Source organism: Octopus bimaculoides, chromosome 13 (assembly GCF_046866305.1).
Source record: "Octopus bimaculoides isolate indiv1 chromosome 13, ASM4686630v1, whole genome shotgun sequence".
In the NCBI taxonomy this organism is placed as follows: Eukaryota; Metazoa; Mollusca; class Cephalopoda; order Octopoda; family Octopodidae; genus Octopus; species Octopus bimaculoides.
This window is the reverse complement of record NC_142940.1, coordinates 55,923,498-55,944,426: the sequence shown is the minus strand read 5'-3', so window position 1 is coordinate 55,944,426 and position 20,929 is coordinate 55,923,498. Positions and strand designations below refer to the sequence as shown.

General features: G+C 37.5%; 1 protein-coding gene across 2 annotated transcripts in view; it reads left to right on the top strand.

Moving 5' to 3' along the window:
- LOC106881553 (uncharacterized) overlaps nt 1-20,929 on the top strand; it is a 38,637-nt gene that overhangs the window by 5,527 nt on the left and 12,181 nt on the right. The window contains exons 2-7 of one of the 2 annotated variants that reach the window (XM_014931986.3): nt 4,457-4,642; nt 5,776-5,862; nt 6,932-7,060; nt 8,000-8,154; nt 8,637-9,025; nt 10,016-10,259. In XM_014931986.3, the coding sequence (XP_014787472.1) occupies nt 4,457-4,642; nt 5,776-5,862; nt 6,932-7,060; nt 8,000-8,154; nt 8,637-9,025; nt 10,016-10,259 (1,190 nt within the window). The remainder of the gene's footprint in view (nt 1-4,456; nt 4,643-5,775; nt 5,863-6,931; nt 7,061-7,999; nt 8,155-8,636; nt 9,026-10,015; nt 10,260-20,929) is intronic. The other variant, XM_089362037.1, reaches the window with a different exon arrangement.

Here is a 20,929-nt window from a genome sequence, read left to right as displayed (position 1 = left end):
CAAAAATAAAGACAATGATTCCAGCAAGTAAGTGGAAACCCTTGTTTGACCGTTTAGAGAGAAAGATTTTTATTAGTCTTGGAAAAAAAGATCAAATCAAACGTGTCATCAATCTATAGTGCCAGCAACTTACCTCAAAAGAACTGTTTGGCTATAATAATGATGAAGAAATCTCTTAGAGATATTGCGATGCATGGTGAATCATCAGAATTTATGAACATTGAAACAGTTAAGTATTATGGGTCAAAGAAGACAGCAGAATGAACTAAAACTCCAGCTCCTGTCAAATGACTTAGAAAGTTCTACTGTCTGCTTTGGTATAGTTTTTACAGTCCGATGTCCTTCCTAATGCCAACTACTTTACACAATGTACACAATGCTTTCTATGTGGCACCAGCATTAGTGAGGTCTCCAAGTAACTTGCAAGATGAAGCCCTGTCAGCTGATTGGGGAGTAGTATTGAGGAAAGTAGCTTTGAGTTTGCTGATGAAAATAGCAGATTATGAATAGAGGAACAGAAATGTGTGTGTTGCTGTAGAAGAGATACATGGCTCTCTCAGTTGGAGGGGGAGAGAGATAAGTTCAAGATGTGATAGGGTGTATACCTAAATTACAGGGAGATGTATATAATAAAAGGGACTAAAGATTCGATAGGAGCAGAGGGTAACTTTGCAAGGGAAAGTGGGAGATGAACACGGCCAGGGGAGGTGTTGGGAAGATGGGATGTGAGGGCAAAGGTTCTGCACATGTGTGTAAGTGCATATATTCTTTTACTTGTTTTAGTAATTTGACTGCAGTCATGCAGGAGCACCACCTTTAGTCAAAGAAATCGATCCTAGGACTTGTTCTTTGTACTTATTCTATCACTAAGTTATGGGAACATAAACATGCCAACATCGGTTGTCAAGCGATGGTGGGAGAACAAACAGACACACACAAATACACACACACATTTATATATATATATATATATATATATGATGGGCTTCTTTCAGTTTCCGTCTACCAAATCCACTCACAAGGCTTTGGTTGGCCTGAGGCTCTAGTAGAAGACATTTTCCCAAGGTGCCACACAGTGAGACTGAACCTAGAACCATGTAGTTGGGAAGCAAGCATCTTACCACAGCTGCACCTGTGCCTATGTATATATATAATCAAAGTAATTAGATGGAAGAATGAATTTAGCACATCTTTATTTCTAATTAGAATTTTTTCAGTATCTCTCCATTTCTAAAGCCATTGTCTGTGAACCATCATGCAATATGTGTAATTGATTGTATTGGGGGGATGCTTCATCAGACTTGCATCAAAAGTGTACTCATACAATGTGCAATGGTCAAGTGTTTTATGTTGCTTGTATAGGGAGGGAACAATAAGTAAAAAATACAAATAAAAATGGTAAAATAGCAAACAAAACCAAAACTATAATAATACTAAATATAAGAGGAAGAAGAAAAGAGGAGGAGGTATACATAAGGTACATGGCAGGCTGTGGCGATCATATAATAATAATAATATATGCGCACACACACGTGTACATATATGCATATATATTTATACATATGTATATATATCTATACATATACATGTATATGCATATATTTGTGTGTGTGTATGTATGTATATATTTATACATATGTATATATGTATGTTTTTGTATATATATATATATATATACACACACACAAACATATACATATACACACACACATATAAATATGTATATATTCTAACATTCTATTATCAGTTTCAACCAGAGGTCATGCCCATGCTAGGGCACCACCATGTGTGAGTACTTGCTTATCTTAGACTCACTTCCTGACCATTTCTCCAGAATCAGTCTTGGTAAAGTAGTGAGTTGAACACTGGTCACCTTCTTTGCATTTCTTGCTTGGATACTGTTTCATCCGATACATCTGATAAAAAATTTAATCCACATCTATACCTCAGGCCTCTGAGGCCTTTTGACAAGATATTGAAAGGTTGCAGACCTTTGAACCCTAAGTTGTTACAGTGTAGGTTCCTTTGGACAGAGAGGGCAGGATCTTTGGTGCTATGGAGTCGCATCCAGTCCAGTGACTGGTATGGCTTTCAACCCCAAAGTTGGCTGCTAGATGTTTCAAGATCCTTCACATATATTTCACTGCATGTCTTTTTACATTTTCTCTTCAGAGAGTGGAGCCTCAGCCCTTTTTTACCACTTCCTGTAGTTTATCTATTGCACTGAGGCAATCTTCTTGGTACAGTGACATTAGAATGTCTCATTCTGCTGTTAATTTGCCATTTTTGGGAGCAGTAATCCAAGTGACTGAACATCAATGTTCTCCATAGGAGCGGTTTCCTTTCCTCATGTTCTAAATGTGTCAGAATTCAACCAGTGTTTTACTTGCTACTTATTCTATCAGTTTCTTTTGCTAAACTGCTAAGTTATGGGGATGTAAATACACCAATACCAGTTGTCAAGCAGTGGTACTGACACACATACAACAAGGCTTCTTTCAGTTTCTGCCTACCAAATCCACACACAAGACTTTGGAAGTTTGCTTATATATATAAGGGTGGGCAACGAGTGCAGCAAAGAATTCAGGGTACAAATAGGGGTTCACCAAGGATCAGTGCTCAGGCCCCTCTTGTTCATCATAGTCATCCAGGCAATAATGGAGGAATTCAAGACAGGATGCCCCTGGGAGCTCCTCTATGCTGATGACCTTGCTCTTATAGCTGAATCACTACCTGAGCTAGAGAAGTTCCAGGTATGGAAACAAGATCTAGAATCAAAGGGCCTTAGAGTTAACCTAGCAAAAACCAAAGTCATAGTAAACAGAAAGGCAAACAAGTCACAAATCTCCTCAGGTAGATGGTCCTGCTCAATCTGTAGAAAAGGTGTAAGTAGAAACTCCATAAAATGCATCCAGTGTAAGCTTTGGACACACAAAAGGTGCAGCAATATCAAAGGAAGGTTAACAGAAATTAACTTTTGTATGTAGAAGATACACAGGCATAATAAATGCTGAACATGTGCAGAAAATAGACTCCATCAACTGCCAGGAGGTGCAAGGTAGAGGTAGTAGATAGCTTCTGGTAACTAAGCGACCAGGTTAGTAGTGGAGGTGGTTGTTCCAAGAGCGTAGCTGTGAGAATAAGCTTAGGCTGGGCAAAGTTCAGAGAGCTACCCCTGCAACATAAAGAAGAGACGAGACATGCAACATAAAGAATATTTCCCTTCATCAGTTGTTCCTGCTCCATCTACTCCGTGTTTCGAAGGCTATTCTTTATGTTGCATGTCTCTACTCCCTGGTGAGAAGGTAGGAGAGGTATGCAGTAATATATATCTGGAAGATCCTGGAAAGAATTGTGCCAAATTTTGGCATTGAAAGCTACACCAATGCCAGAACGGGACGACACTGCATTGTGCCAAAAATCCCAGTAACGCCATCGTGCTTCAGGACCAGTTACTGCAACAGCCTGATTTTCAGGGGCCCACAGCTTTTTAATATTCTCCCAAAAAGCCTATGGAACCTGCACAAAATAGATGTAGGCGTTTTTAAATCAAAGCTAAACCTCTTCCTGTCGAGAATCCCAGATGAACTTACCTCACGGCAAGAGGTGCAAATAAGGGTAGCTACATCAAACCCCATTTTTCACCAAGTACCACATATTAGAGGAGGCTCTCAGTAATAACAGTGTAGCAAAACAGCAGAGCATCAGATGACCACAGCTCTGAGCTGAAACTGCAGAAAAAAAAATTCTATATATATATATATGTTTATATAGATATATATATATGCAGCACAGAATTTTGTCAGTGAACAGGTCGCGGTCTCAAAGCGATGAAAATATTTTGACAAATTAAATTTAAATGTTGAAGTGAATCTAACGGATTTTGTGTGTTATTTTAAATGGCTTATAAACACCTTCCACGCTGCAATTATATGTATATATATATATATATATATATATATATATATGTATGTATGTATGTATATATATAGTTATGTATATATATTTATATGTATGTGTATATATATATGTTTATGTATTTCTATATATATATATTTATGTATTTTTATATATATATATATTTATGTATATATATATATTTATGTATATATATGTATGTATATATATATTTATATATATATATGTATTTATATATATATATATATTTATGTATATATATATTTATATATATGTATTTATATATATATAATAAATCTCTGAACAAGGTATAAACAGTAGCTGCACTGAGCAAATAACTTTAAAATTGTCATAGAATTTTACTTATATTAACACTGGCATCCACTCTAGTGACTTTTGGTTAGATATAACTCCTTATCTCTGACAAAACTGACTACTTGAGCAAGTCCTTGCTTTATTAGTTTTTTTTTATTACATTTACAATATTTCATGGAGTCATTTTATTATATCTAATATATTTCATTACCTAACTTTTCAGGTAAAATTTGTTATCAAAGATGTTAACAAGATTTTTGTGCAAGATTTTCTTCAGTGTGGAACACAGCAGGTATTGTTTCTGGGTCTTCATAGCAATGAGGAAACAGAGGGTTCAGAGTTGGTTAAATTCTGGCTGCTTACTGATTTGGAATGCCATCACTTTCAGGATGGTAATGCTGATGTGATGGTAAGACTTCCCTTTTTACTTTCTTCCCCTTCTTTTCTTTTTTGAGGGGCTGAGGGAGAGGGGAAGAAATATAGGGTCAGTGATGTCACGCGAAATTTATGGGCACATTCATCGTTATTACTGCTCAATGCTGAGTAGGCCGTTTTGATCACTGATCTCATGCTAAGCAATAAACAATATCAGTTGCATTATTTTGGAGACTTCCCCACTAATAGTCGATGATGACCACTCAATTACATTGATGTGATTGGCAGACACATATGACATGAAGTTGAGGATCTATGAAAGTTAATGGGGCACAGCTTGTGGGTGCAAGCAGCACATAAAATGGTGCCAAGTAAACGCACCCATGCTCGTGCTGCATAAAAAGCACCCAGTATACTCTGTAAAGTGGTTGGTATTAGGAATGGCATTCAGCCGCAGAAACCATGCGAAAAATAGTCATGTAGCCTGAGCAGCTTTTCTGCTGGCCAGCTCCTGTCAAACCATCCGACCCATGCCAGCATGGAAAATGGATGTTAAACGATGATAATGATGAAGATGTGTGTATATATATATATATTCATACATACAAAAATTTGTAGTAGTAACACCTTCAATAAAGCTGCATAGATACATATACCCTGGTTGAAGTTATAACGCAATTGAACCAGCAGGATGTAATTGAATGCCACATCTTAGGATATCTATGCACTAGAAACACGTGCCGGACAGAGATTTAAAGTGAATGTATTGTATATGATACTGTAATAAAATAATTTTCGAGTATGTATAATGACTCCATTCTCATTTTTAATGTCTTGTATATCTATCTGCCTGTCTGTTTGTCTGTATATATGATATATATCATCATCATCATTTAACATCTGCTTTCCATGCTGGCATGGGTTGAACAGTTTGACTGAAGACTGCACCATGCTCCAGTCTGATTTGGCAAAGTTCCTACAGCTGGATGCCTTTCCTAATGCCAAATATATATATATATATATATAAATTTTAGACTGTTGTGAATCATTCAGAAGATTAGCACACTTGTATGTATAAGTGTACACATGCATATATATTCATATGTAAACCAAAGAATCGTATAATTTTTTTTATCCTCCTTTCAACATTTTTTTGGTTATTTCCAGAAACTTGTACAGGATGAAAATACAGCATTTAATGATGGAGATTTTTGTCCACCTGCTGTTGGTGAGGTTCTCTTACAGCAAATACAGGCAAGTATTTTTTTTTATAGTTCGTGACACCACTTTTAATTCAAACTTGAGTGCTAGTCACATATCTGAGGCATTTCACTAAGTGATATTTCATTTTTTCATTCACTACTACAGTAATCTTTTCTTCAAGGCTGGCTGCACTTTGATCACTTCCATATACTCCCACTCAGGCACTCCTAATTCACTTGTTCTCGTTAACTCAGAATGAGACAATTGGGCATAACTGTTTGGATACTGATAAACTCGACACAGCTAACTGGACATTCAGTGTATTTTGTCAACAATACTTTTTGGCACTGGAGGCAACACCCTTCTCTCTCTCTCTCTCTCATGTGCACACATGGACATACATGCATTCACAGTAACCATTAATTAATTGAAGGAGATTGAAATAAACACTTTCCACCTCATGCGTAAAGAGAAATATATTCACACACAGAAACAAAGAATGAGAGAGAAAACAAAAGAAATATTAAAACATGTTATGTCAAGTAAATTAGCATCGAATCAGCGATGCCAAAACAGCTGTGCCAAAATGTCTCATACCCTCATTACCAATAATTGTATGTTTTACCTGCAACTATTAACTTGCAGCTGTTCAGGAGGGACATTTACTGCACTGATCTCAAAAAGCTCCAGGAACCCGCATAAGTCATGGGCACAGCCTTTTCCTCAAGGTCAACCCAATAACAAAAAAAAAGCAAAAACAAATTAGGTCCCTTTATATTATAGACTGGATATATCCTAGACCACACCCAATGAAAACCCACCTAATATACTTTCACACACCATAGGATTTTCTGAATGGCGTGCTTAACAAAAGTTTGCCTTGATTTCCTTTAGTAGTTTGGGCAGCCTGCTGAGTCATGTCTCGTGCAGCCCAATTCTCGGAAAAGATTGCTGACCCATGACTGCACTATATGTTCTCTTTTAACTTTCATCTGTTCTCCTCTCCTCTCCCCCTCTCTCTCACACACACACACCTGTTTTTGTTTTATTAGCTACAATGAAATGTCAGTCTTTAACCAAATTCCAACTAATGTTTTCTTTTGATATATATTTTCTTCAGCAAGATGTTCTGACCCTTGAAGAGAAAAAAAGGCTCATCGATGAACAAAATCAATTTATATCAGACGTATGTCACTTGTTGAATGGTGAAGGCAACAGAAATCTGCTCTCTCCAGATTCTGTGAATCCTGTAAGTATAGATTAGTTACCAATATCATCATGCACAGGGATCTTGAAAGCATTCTTCAACGTGGTAATATAGCAGCACCAAAATACAGTAATTGTATTCAATATGTATCAAGGAAGCACACAACACTGCATTACGTCCTGTTAATGAGCAACGTTCAGCTAATGTCTTCAAACACCCCAGACTTGCTATGTCTCTCAGTCTCTAACGATATGTCATGTCAGTCACTCACCCATATTGTTTTTCTCAGTGATGACTTATATACATAAGTTCATCATCATCACCGTCATCATTTACTGTCTGCTTTTCCGTGATTGCATGGGTCAGACAGTAAATTTGTTGAGGCAGATTTTCTACAGACAGATGCTCTTCTTGCCACCAATCCTTACCTATTTCAAAATAAGGTAATATTTCCACATGGCCAGACATGTTTTTCATGGAAGACTGGAAATGAACAACACCACTTGTATGACAGTGATGCTTGTTTACAGCCATCAAACGATGTCTAGACAAGGACACACACACGCATGCACAGAGAGAGAGAGAGAGAGGCTTCTTTCAGTTTCTGTCTCTGAAATCCTCTCACAAGGCTTTGGTAAGCCTGGAGTTATAGCCCAATGTGCCACACTGTGGGGCTGAACCCAAAACCTTGAACAAGTATCTTCTATTATAGCCAAAATTTTTGGGAAGGGGGCCAGTCGATTAGATCGACCCCAGTACACAACTGATACTTATCGACCCCGAAAGGATGAAAGGCAGAATTTGAAATGAGAATGTAAAGACAGACGAAATACTGTTAAGCATTTCGCCCGGCATGCTAACGATCCTTCCAGCTCACCGCCTGACTTCGAGATCCATATTAAACGATTTATTTATTATTAGTATTATTTTTCTTTATGGTTGTTGTTGTTAATATACATGACTTTGTTGTCTTTCTGTCAGTTTAGAATGATGACCTTCATCAAAGGATCTCCAAGTGTAGTTGAAACGAAGAGAACCAAACCTGCAGAAGTGGATGTTGAAATTGTTGATGTTTGGCAGAAAATCGTTGGAGAGCAGTGGATCGTTGGTGTGGATTTTAAACCTACAGTTTCTAGGTAGGAATAATTCTTTTTCTTTCATTTTTTAACCTCATATTTGGTGTTCCATGGCTAGAAGAAGTGATTATGATTCATCCCTTAAAGATAAAATATCAGGCAACTTCATTAATATAAGGTGAGATCTGAATGAGATTTAGCTGCTATTTCTACTAATTAAGTGGCTGCATAGAGACTGCCTTGTTGTTAACATAACGTTTCGGCTGATATACCCTCCAGCCTTGATCAGGAGTCTTGGGGAAATTTCGAACCTGGGTTCTCATTCCTAAGGTATTTTTTCGATGATATTATTATTATTATTATTATTCCGGTCATTGCCTGAAATCGAACTCGGAATCTTAGGGTTAGTAGTAAATAATGTAAATAATGTATTCAAATTAAGTACTCAAAATGCTGACCTCATGCCTAAATTATAAACCATTATTTAATGTCCTTTTTTGTTTATTTTATTTACTTTTGTGTTAATTTTTTTTTTTATATAGAAAGTTCCGAAATGTCTCCCTGTTGGTTATGTCAGATCAAGAACATAACGACATTTTGGCTTCTGGTAACTGTCTGTTGAATCACTTGCACACAACAGGAAAGAGATCTCCTACAATGACCACCACCACCACCACTAGTGATAAAGCTGATGTAAAACATCTCTCTGGTACCGAAACCATTACATGTGCCTTAGACACCTTACCAAAGATTGGAGTAAAACCAACATCAAAATTTCTTGTATTCTTGCATTGCTGTGATTCGAGCTATGAGACAGAGTCATCTGTGAGTTACTTAGTTCCATGTGGGGCTGTCAGTTTTGACCCGGAAACATTACTAAACACGATGTCACCTTACCAGCAGCTTCTTGCTCTGACAGAATCCATATCTTGTAAGAATGTGTTGATAATCATCATCATCATTGTTATCATTTATATGTCTAAATGTCTAAGATGAGTTATTGTTAATACAATTATAATTGTGTTATTTTTTTGGTGGGTCAGGAAGGACAATTAACCTCATCTTCAGAAATGAAGCATCTTTTAAATACTACACCTGTGCAAGACGGCAAGCTGGTAGATTAGTTAGAAGACTGGGAAAAACGCTTAACGGCATTCCATCCATTTTTATGTCCTGAATTCAATATCCGGTGAGGTCAAGTTTGCCTTCCATTCTTTTGAGGGTCAATAAAATAAGTACCAGTTGAGTACTGGGGCTGATGTAATCAATTTACCCTCTCCCTGAAATTGCTGGCATTGTGCCAAAATTTGAAGCCAGTATTGCATCCGTGTTTTTAAATGTATTAAGTAAGTGGTTGTTGTGAAGTTACTTCTAATTAGGACATCTATGGCAATTGTTTTTCTTTGGGTGCGTAGCCTTAAGTCAGCCTTGATTAAAGTAAATATGGATGTGGTTGTGTGGTTAAGAAGTTTGCTTTCCAACCATGTGGTTTTGGGTTCAGTCCCACTGTGTGGCACCTTAGATAAGTGTCTTCTACAATTGTCTCAGGCCAACCAAAGCCTCATGAGTGGAATTGGTAGACAGAAACTGAAAAACGCTTGCTCTGTGTGTGTGTGTGTGTGTCCTTGTTCTGACATTGTGATTGTTGTAAATGAATGTCACTCATTTCCAACATTCTGCAGAAACATGTCTTGTTATGGGGAAATGTTGCCTTGCTTGGAAATAGTAAGAGTTGGCAACAGGAAAGGCATCTAGCCATAGTAAAATCTGCCTCAGTAAAGTGAGGAAAAGTGGACTTTAAACACTGATAACAGCGATGATAAAATGGTGTTCCAACCACTGTCAGTAACAAGTAAGCCTTTTCTTCCAGATTTTCCTTCCTTCTTTTCTATTTTATAACCTTATTTTTTTCCTTTTTCAGCTGAAGACATGAAAAGGTCACTGATTGCCTTCAATTCTGTCCAAAACTGTTGGAAATTTCTCATAAAATCTCGTCTGACAAATCTAACTTCAATGAACGACTGGTTTCAGTCACAGCAAGAACTTTCATGGTCATTCCATCTTGAACGGTTTGCTTTTCTTTTACCTGAAGGACCATTTAACCAAGTTCAAATTGCAGTGTCTTACTCTCATCTTCATGAGTGTTCCATTCATATTTATGCTCAGTAAGTATCAGTTTCTTGCTAACATGTTGAGACATATTTTCAGTTTCTTGGAGCAAATCTCTTTACACACCAATGTCACATAAAAAACACCCTGCACCCGCAGTAAAGTGGTTGGCATTAGGACCAGCATCCAGCTGTAGAAACCAAGCCAAATCACGACTGGAACCTGGTGTAGCTCTCTCCTGCTTGCCAGCTTGGGTCAAACTGTCCAACCCATATCAGCATGGAAAAGAGACATTAAATGATGATCATGATTATGATGATTTGAATCATCCTTTTGGTTACTTCCCACTCAACAATGAGGGCTAGCCACAGCTGAGTGGTTTTCCCAATAATTTTCTCTTGATTTTTACATTTTGGATTGTAGATGGGTGGTGCAGGCCTGTTAGCTTTCGCAGGCCCTGTTAGTGTGGCTTACAGGTTAACGTCTGAAGGGAGTTCAAGGAGTAAAGGTAAGAGGTTACTCATAGCTTGTGCACTGTGGCTGAAGTCACTTTTTGGTTCCAAGAAAGAAGTTAAATCCTTGACATGCAGTTTTGGTTATATTGTAGACATGTAATTGTCATGAGATAAAATCAGACACAATGATACCAGCCAGTGCCCAGTGTTTGATTTGTGTGGAGGGCGAAGGTGTTGAAAGAGACAACATTGTTTTGTCCCCCAAAGAATTAGTGCACGTTTGGTATGTTATGAAAATGTGTGTGCATGTATAGAAATGTTATTAGGAAATAAAGGAGGATTCCATTTCTGAAGGAGCATGCTTGATTGAGTGTAACAGAGAGTAGACTCATTGTGATTAGCAGTCCGTAACCTTAATATCATAGCTATTTGTACATCACTTCAATAGACTAACCCACTTATACATTGGTTCTCTCTGTGCCACGAGGCACATAAGGCTGCAACATGATCTCTCCAACCAGCTCTGTTTTCTGCCAGAGTTCTGGCCTCATTCCAGCTTCTCCACACTTCTCATTTCCTTTCCTTGTCAATGGTCCTTTTGCCATGTGGTTTTAGAGTACCCTGCTGCTCTTTCCCTCTCAGGCTGTCACTTTTAGTGTCACCATACAATCATTTTCTCGATCCTATCTGAGGACGTATCCAGTCAAGTTCCAACATATGCATCTTATTTCATCATGATACTGTTGACACTTGTCACCTCATTTGTGATACTTAGCACTCTTTGCAACCACTTGATATTGAGTATTCTCCTTAAGAATGTGAATTAGAAGCTGTCCAGTTTTTCGTTCCATTTTTGTCACTGGTCTCTAAGCTCACTCCCAAAAATCTCTCCAGACTATTTGTTTTATACTAAACTCATTGAGGAAGATGGAAACATTTTATAAACATATTCACTTGCTATAGATTTTTACACACTACTTTTAATTTCAGCATCTTCATCTTATGTCTGTTGTCCATCCTAGCTTATATTGAACAGATCTTTATGGTCCAAGTCAATTCTTGGTCGAAATTACTGCCAACATCTCCATCCCTGATAGACCTATTGACAAGATGTTGGGGACCACATCTTGCATATACATTATCATTCTGGTGTGGTTTTCAACAGCTTAATGATCTTAACACCAACAACTTTACAGAGTGTACTGAACACATTCTGTCATGAAACTGCTTCTTGTGAAGTTGTCTTGTCTTTGGCAACACTAAAATGTCCTCTCAATTCTTCATGAGTGATGTAGGAAAGAGAAAGTAATAAGATGGAGATGGTTCTGGAAAAAAAAAAGAACAAATAGTACCGAAAGTGAGAATGATGTATGTCGAAACAAGTGGTGTATATAGCAATAAAGATGAGTGATAGTAAGAGAGAGAGAGATAGAGTGATGGCTATAAGTGTTCAAGGACAGAGGAAAGGCAGAGAGAAAGAGTGATGGTAGGAGGATTGAACATGGACAGATTCTACACTTTCCTTCATTACTTTAATCCATAATATAGGCAAAGCTGACAATGGAGCCCTGCTAAATATTGTGCTTAAATCTCCTTCAAATTATACCCTAATCTTAAAAAAACAGGAATACATTAGTTAACAGAGTCCTTGATACACACTGTCTGGAATAAAGATGGGGCAGTCATCGCTAAACCCGTTAATCGTAGGCTGCTTGGACAGACTCTGGTGCTAATTGGCCACAGCATATTGGTTTCAAATTTTGGATCAAGGCCAGCAATTTTGGAGAGGTGGTTAGTCAATTACATTGACCCCAGTGCTCAACTAGTACTTATTTTATCGACCCCCAAAAGGATGAAAGGCAAAGTTGACCTCGGTGGAATTTAAACTCAGAATGTAAAAATGGATGAAATGTTGCTAAGCGTTTTTTGTAGCATGCTCATGATTCTGCCAGCTAATAGTGACAAAATATTGAGCTGAAAGTTTGTGCATCACCTTATAATTTCCTTGGAGCTTCTTATTCTGAAGCATATGTTTATGGTGTTTTAACACCTGGTATTAGTATTGCCATGCCTTAGCAAAATCTTAAAATATATATCTGTATATATCAGTAATATATAGGTTCAGCCCCACTGTGTGGCACCTTGGGCAAGCGTCCTCTTCTATAGCCCTGGGCCAACCAAAGCCTTATAAATGGATCTGGTTGCTGGAAACTGAAAGAAGCCCAATTATATATGTATTTGTGTCTCCTTGTTTTGACATCACGTAATACGTCATACAAGGTGTGTCATTCATTTCCAGTATTGTGTGAGAACATGTCTGGCCATAGGAAAAATTGTTGCCTTCCTTGGAGACACGTGAGGATTGGCAACAAGAAAGATATCTGGCCATGAAAATCTGCCTCAAATAAACTACTTCCAACCCTTGCAAGCATGGAAAAGCAGATGTTAAATGGTGATGATCTCTATCTGTCTGTCTGTCTGTCTCTCTCTCTCTCTCTCACACACATTCAGACATAATCTATTTGTTTCAAAACTAATATGATGTAAGACATTAAAAGCCGTAGTATAGTTATTTCCTTCTTAAATTCCGGCTGAATGAGTTAAGTCTCAGCTTAAGACGGCATTGAACTGTGTCAGCCTTTGTTTACTTACCCGTTTCAGTTGCTAACTGGCTGATTTATGAGGCTGCAGGAAGGCGTTCAGTATTACATATAGGGAGGGCAAAATGCTGCCCTGGAGTATGATATCACAGTTGCTGTCTAATCTATTTCCATTTGTCATACATTATAGTAACAAATTAATTAATCTGGACACCTTCTAAGCCTCTGGATATTATCCGTCTTATTCTTTCTCTCCCTTTCTTTCACTTTCTTTTTCCCTCTTTCCTCATTCTCTTCACCTACTGTTATATAAATAGAGGGAGGCGGGGGTTTAGGTATTAATACCCTCTCCAGATCGTTCCAACGTGTCTGTGCAAGAATGTGAACCCAGAAATCTTTATTTATCTTTCCATTTAATCTTCACGACCAACAAACAATGGAATCTCTTTCTAACTGGTCGCCCAACCTGCTAGAAATAACAGCCAAATATCCCTCAAATCTGCCCGACTGTCTTTAAAAAAAAAAAAAGAATATGCTGAATAATGTAATCTCGGCTAGATTATGTCGATAAAGACGGGATGGCCACAACTGGAATGCCTTTTAATCATAGGTGTGCTGCATCACGTTTCAACAACCACAGCAACAACTACAGCATTTCTGACTCGTTTAAAAGCGATTAATTCACTTCAAATACAATTTACCTTTCACTAAATAAAATAAAAACGAAGATAAGATCTGAAAAGCTAATATAATGAGAAAGGAAAATGTCATAGCTAGAGTTGTGACTAGATTTTCATAGTAGGGGCGGCATAGATGAAAGGACAATGACGTCATAGCGATGTCGTCACGTCCATTGATGGTCGAGTCATGTGGAAAACTGCTCTCTCTTTCTCCCATAGCTAGTGTTATATATTATGTATTTAATGTATGCCGCGTGTACGGTTGTGCGTGTGTGTATATATATATATATATATATATATATACATATATGTATGTATGTAAATGTATATATGTATGTGTAATTATGCGTGTATATATCTAATACACATACACACACACACAGATAATTAATGTGTATGATAATGTTAATCATGTGAGAACTGTTCTAAGGGAGACAACTCGTTACACGGCCTAATGTCGACGTCACCTGTGGTAGAGGTGGGTGTGTGAATGAATGCGCGAATGTGGCTATGTTAATGAGGTTTGGTTGATAAGTATGTGCGTGAATATATGTACAATGGAGCCAGTACTCCGGCGTAGCGTTGGCATCGATAGAGGGATAAAACGTGCTAAGGAAGAATTTAAAAAAAAAAAAAAATGGGTGTGTGGAAAGGAAAATATGCGGTCGGAATTAGAAATTTGTAAAATGTGTATTCATGCGCGCATTCGTTTTGAAGCTTGTTTTTCTTTTTCTTCTTTTTTTTCCATTTTATTTTTAAGGTTCGATAGACAAGGACTCAAAAATAAAAGAAATGAAATATATAGGAAGGGGACGTGCTTGTGTTAGAGAGAGAGGGGGGGTAGAAAACGTACGTGTGCAATGTGTATCTTAGAATATTTTAGTATACTGTTCACAGCATATATAATACAGTTGAAAGCCTTCTAATCTACAGTTTTCGTCTCGAGAAACCATGTCTTATAGACGCATAGCGTTAAAAAAAAATGTCAGCAGAGAGAGAGAGAGAGACTGAGACCGTATGCGTGCATATTTTAATTCTTATTCTCGTTGAAAATGAAATTAGAATATTTTCTCTGTATCATGAAATAATTTGGAAAAATATAATCCTTTCCCTGCAAACAAGATATCTTTTTTTTTATTATGAAAATTTCTTTCTCACTCTGTCAGTCTATCTTTAATTCCTTCTCTCTCTCTCTCGTTCTCTTTGTCTGTTTCTCTCCCGTTCTCTCCCCCTCCCTCTGCATGTCTTTCTCAATGCCTTCTGCTTCGTTTCTCCAGCCACCCATGTCTACATCGATTACTTCCCCTTGTCTAACTACTACATTATACATGAATGAAAGCCGACACGAAACTCCAGAACCTTGAGTCACTTCTGTAGCAATTTCTTTTAATAAAAGTCTAATGACAGAAACAAATCAAAGATAAAAGATAGAGTTATATAGACTCCCTTTTACGTATTTAGTCGGGATCGCCTGTTTGTAAAACCAAACACACACTTGAATTTTTTTTGTGTTCTACGGTATTACCTATCGTATTATTATAGCATATTTACTATTCAATTTTCATATTTTTCAAATTTTACTGATGATTCTTGTTTTAAAATATCTCAGAATATTTTCGTTATATTTCTGTAACCTTGTCATACGTTTTCTTCATGTTCAAGGAGTAGTGGCGTGTAATGTGTATGTATATTAGGCTGTATCGCATGATAGAGGAATATTTAACCAATTATCGACTTCAACATTCGAGTCAAAATGAACTGAAATAATTCCAACTTGGGAAGAAAATGGATTCTGAACTCTCCATCTCCTGTGTTGCAATAATAATAATTATTATTATAATGATAATCTTGTTGTTTTGATATAAAAGATGGGCTATAGTAAATATTCTGCTCAATACCACAGATTTGCTTGTCACTTGCATGACCTTAACTAGTTGAGCATGTCCTTAACTAGTTGAGCATGTCCCTTAGTGCCTGACAATATGTGCATCTCTGATCACGAGCAGAAGTAGTGGGAGAGCATCATAGTCATGTGTTGAGAGGAATTCTTTGGGGTTTGGATAATTCACCTTTGAAAACATGGGTGTTTTATTCATCATCCTTAAACAACACTCATTCAAGACCTTTTGAGTGGGATGCACTACTCGACCTGAAGAAAATTCTGAGTCCCACCTGCGAGGTCATGCGCTGTTTATCTTGATATGAAATCACTATGTCGCGCACATGGTTGTGATGCATGTGCCTGGTGTACCCTTAGCAGACGGGTAGTCATGATGGGTATATTGGGCTTTGTATATTTTACCCGTGTCACTTTGATGGCATGCACTGCTATGATACTCTCCCACTACTTCTGCTCGTGATCAGAGATGCACATATTGTCAGCCACCAAGGGACATGCTCAACTGGTTAAGGTCAAACAACTGACAAGCAAATCTGTGGTATTAAGCAGAATATTTGCTGTAGCCCATCTTTTATACCAAGACAAAACAATGTACATGATAGCACTTCCAATCAGTTATGGTCAGAATCCATGAGAGCCACTGCTTGGTACTGCATTATTATTATTATTATTATCATTCAGTAGTTTTATTTTTATAACGTGCTTTCACTTCACTACCCGAGCGCAGCTCTGTGCGCCTTGGGTATGTGCTGTGGTTTGCTGTGGTGCTCTTATGTTTACTGTATTGAAAGTGTTTTGCGTAGAATGTGTGCAGTACCCAGTAGTGCAATTTTCTGTATGTTATATATATTTGTAAGTCCTGCTATTTTTGTTATGTATTTGTCTGAATATTTTTTTATTATACCTAAGGCACCTACTATGATAGGAATTGTTTCTGTTTTTAGATTCCACATTCGAGTTATCTCTATTTCCAGGTCTTTGTATTTTGAAAGTTTTTCCATTTCTTTTAGAGAAACGTTGTCATCTGCTGGTATTGATACATCAATTAGAAAGCATTTTTTTTCTTCATGATCTTTGACAACTATATCTGGTCTATTTGCCTTAATTTCTCTATCTGTGTGTATTGGCATATCCCAGAGTATGGTTGCTTTCTCGTTTTCTGTGACCTTTTCTGGCGTGTGTTTATACCATCTTTTTTCTGTTGCTATTCCATAATGTTGGCATAGCTTCCAGTGTATATAGGTCCCAGCTCTGTCGTGTCTGTGAATATATTCCTTCTTAGCCAGGACTGGGCAGCCAGAGATAATATGATTTATTGTTTCTTGTCGATCTCCACATATTCTACAGTTACTTGTTATATTTCTTTTCATTATGTGTTTTTGGTAATTTCTGGTGGGGAGGCTTTGGTCTTGTGCAGCAATTAAAAATCCTTCAGTCTCTGCTTTGAGTCCTGAGCTTCTCAGCCATTGCTGGGATTTTTCTCTGTCTATTTCTTTCGCATTTAGTTTAGCCCAGTATTTACCATGTAGGGGCTTTTCTTGCCATCGTTTTATCATGGTCCGTTGCTGTTCTAGTTTTAGTTTGGATTTCATTTGTTTTATAGCTTTTGTTGTTTCTTCTTCTTCTTCTTCGTATTTGTTAGGTAGATTGATTTCTTGTTTGTATTTGTCAGCTTCCTTAAATACTGAAAACAGTTTTTTGTTTTGCTCGTGTTTTGTGGCTATTTGTATTAGTTTCCCTTGCTTCTGGAGTAGGTATTTTTGCAGTCCTATGGTGGTTATTTTATAATAGTTTTCTAGCTGTATAAGACCCCTGCCACCTTCTGTGCGTTGTATATATAGCCTGTCTATGTCAGATTTTGGGTGGTGCATCCTATATCCTGTCATTATTTTTTTTTGTTTTCCTGTCTATTTTACATAGTTCGTTTAGTGTCCAGTTAAGGATGTTGTAGCTGTATTATTATTATTATTATTATTATTATTATTATTATTATTATTATTATTATTATTATTATTATCACTATTATTATGGTTTCAAATTTTGGCACACGGCCACCAATTTCAGGTTGAGGGGTAAGTTGATTGCATCAACTCCAATGAATAACTGGTACTTTATTTTATTGACCCCGAAAGGATGACTGGTAAAGTTGACCTTGGTGGAATTTGAACTCAGAATGTAAAGACGAGCAAAATGCCACTAAGCATTTTGCCTGGAATGATAACTATTCTGTCAGCTTGCAATAATAATGATGATGATGGTTCCAAATTTTCGCACAAGGCCAGCAATTTCAAGGGAGGCTTATTAAGTTGGTTACATCGACCTCAGTGCTCAACTGGTTACTCATTTTATAGTGTAATTATTTCTACTCTAGGCATAAGGCCTTGAAAAGTTTGGGAGAAGGGGGCTAGTCCATTACATCGACCCCAGTGCATAACTGGTACTTATTTTATAATATTATTTCTACTCTAGGCACTAAAAGCATAAACAGGCCAAATGTAACCTAATACCACAAAGTAGTTTGTTCTATGTTCTACCAGTTGTGTTATTTTGTACCCTTTCTTACTGATTCTTCCATTTTGTCTTCTGCTACTCTTCCAGTTTCATCCATTCAGAGCCCTGTTGTATTGATTCAACTGTTTTGTCTGTTGCTCTTCTGATTCAACCATTCATCAGTCTCTCTTCATAATGATAAGAGTAATTTCTAATTTTGGCACAAGGTCAGGGTGCCAGGAATTAGGACTCGTGTGTGTATTGTTAGTTGCAGGTAGAGATGGTTAGGAAGTTGGTTGTGAGGTTTCTCCTTGGAAACAAATGTTCTTTTCAGCTTGGGTGAGTTTGTCTATAGATATATAGGTGTATATAAAACGTGTATGTTTGTCAATAGATATATAGGTGTATATACATACACACACAGAGGATAAGTTGTACAAATGGGAAAATGAAACATAATACATAGTCTTTTTCTTCTTTTATTTATAGCCAAGAAGCCACATCAGTGACTCAAAGAGCCGAGAGTTCCATGCCAAAGCACTTATGAAGTTAGTTAAGTGCCTTTGTACGTGTGTGTGTGCGTGCATGTGCACTCTTATATTATTAGTATAAGCTTCTTTAATGTATAAAAATAACAAACACAAACTGAACTGAGTAGAATCATATTATAAAAAAAAAGAAAAATTGCTATCTGTATAGCAAGATACTTGTACTTGTTCCTTTATCATATTATTTTAACTTCCATTGAACACCTGGCATAAAACTACCTGTCCCTGTCTCTTAAATACTCCCCACCTCACCTTATTCAAAGGAGCTTTTTTTTTTCCCTTGTTTTTTTCCTTGCTTGCAGTAGATCTCCTTTATTATCGTTTGGTTTGGGTTTAAAAGTTCAAGATGGAATAAACCTTTCATATCCCACCAAACAGATAACAACACCTTATGTAGGTGAAGACCTTTTTTAGTCTGGGGTGGCAGTGTTTTTCCTTTCCCTACCCACTGTCTTCAGTGCTTGACATTTTTTAGAGAGAACCCATTTCTCGTCACCAGTCACTATTCAGTCCAAAAGGGTTCATTCGTAAGACGTGACACACAGAACCTGAGGACAGCTGATATCTTGAGTATTGAGGCAATGGTGCACAAGCACCGGTTACGTTGGACTGGACACCTTATTAGAATGAAGGATAGCAGGATTCCTAAGCAGATGCTCTATGGAGAACTTGTGAATGGAAGGAGACTCTTGCAGAAACCAAGGCTGCGCTTTAAGGACTGTGTCAAGTCCTCATTAAAGGCCTGTGATATGCAGGACACTGACTGGGAGAACAATGCCTGTCATCGCCATGGATGGAGGAAACAGGTTAAGGAGGGGATCGACACTTTTGAGAGAGCACGTATCCAGCATGAAGAACTTAAGCGAGCTGCGCGAAAGCGCACGGCTCATATAGTGAATGGGGAAAGCTTGGTCTGCAATGTTTGCAGTCGTGTATACTTATCAAGAGCAGGTCTCATTAGCCACCAACGGAGCCACAAATGCAAAATATAAGTTAGTCCTAGAGCGCACAATGTTCCTGAAGGTCGGCAATGGTCTTCCTCGGTCACGAGCGGATGGCCATCATGTATGTATGTATGTATTTTGAATTTATTAAAAAACAAAAGACAAAAACAGGTGTAGGAATAACAAACAAGTGAATTAGTTGGATGCTGGGAAAAATGGGAAAGTCTTTTACGTTTCGAGCCTACGCTCTTCAACAGAAAGGAATAAGAGGAAATGAATAGAGAGAGAATGAAAAAAGAACATGTAGAGTTCAGTGGTCCAACATGGTGAATGGTTTATATATATATATATATATATATATATATATATATATATATGTATGTATGTATATGTATATAAAAACAATGGGCTTCTTTCAGTTTCTGTCTACCAAATACTCTCACAATGTGTTTTTTGGCCCAGGAACTATAATAGAAGACACCCAAGGTACCACAAAGTTGACATGAACTTGGAACCATGTGGTTGGGAAGCAAACTTTTTTTTTACCACTCACCCACATCTGTGCCTATATATATATATATATATATATATATATATATATATATACATACATGTGTGTGTATGTGGTTTATTGTCATAGCAACATTTTTGCCTACATTTTTTTCACTACTTCTTACTTTTCCTTCTCTTCCTCTCTCTCTCTCTCTCTCTCTCTCTCTTTCTTTCTCTCTCTCTCTCTTTCTTTCTCTCTATCTCTCTCAAACACTCACAACTATTTTAAAATTACATCCTACCCACCACTGTCACCACCTTCCCCACTGTCTCTCCACTCCCCTCCATTCACCCCAATGCACATGTCCACCAAGTACCATGCCTCACCATTGCAGTGTACCCTAATCCTACACCACAACCACTACCACTACCTGCACTAGAAACACTAACACTACCACCCTGTTCACCATCATCACCATTATCACCACCACCATCTCCGTTACTATTACAACCACTACTACTACTACTACTACTACTACTACTACTACTATCACAACATCAACACCACCTACGACATTTCAACCACTACTATTACTACTACTACTGCTGCTGCTGTT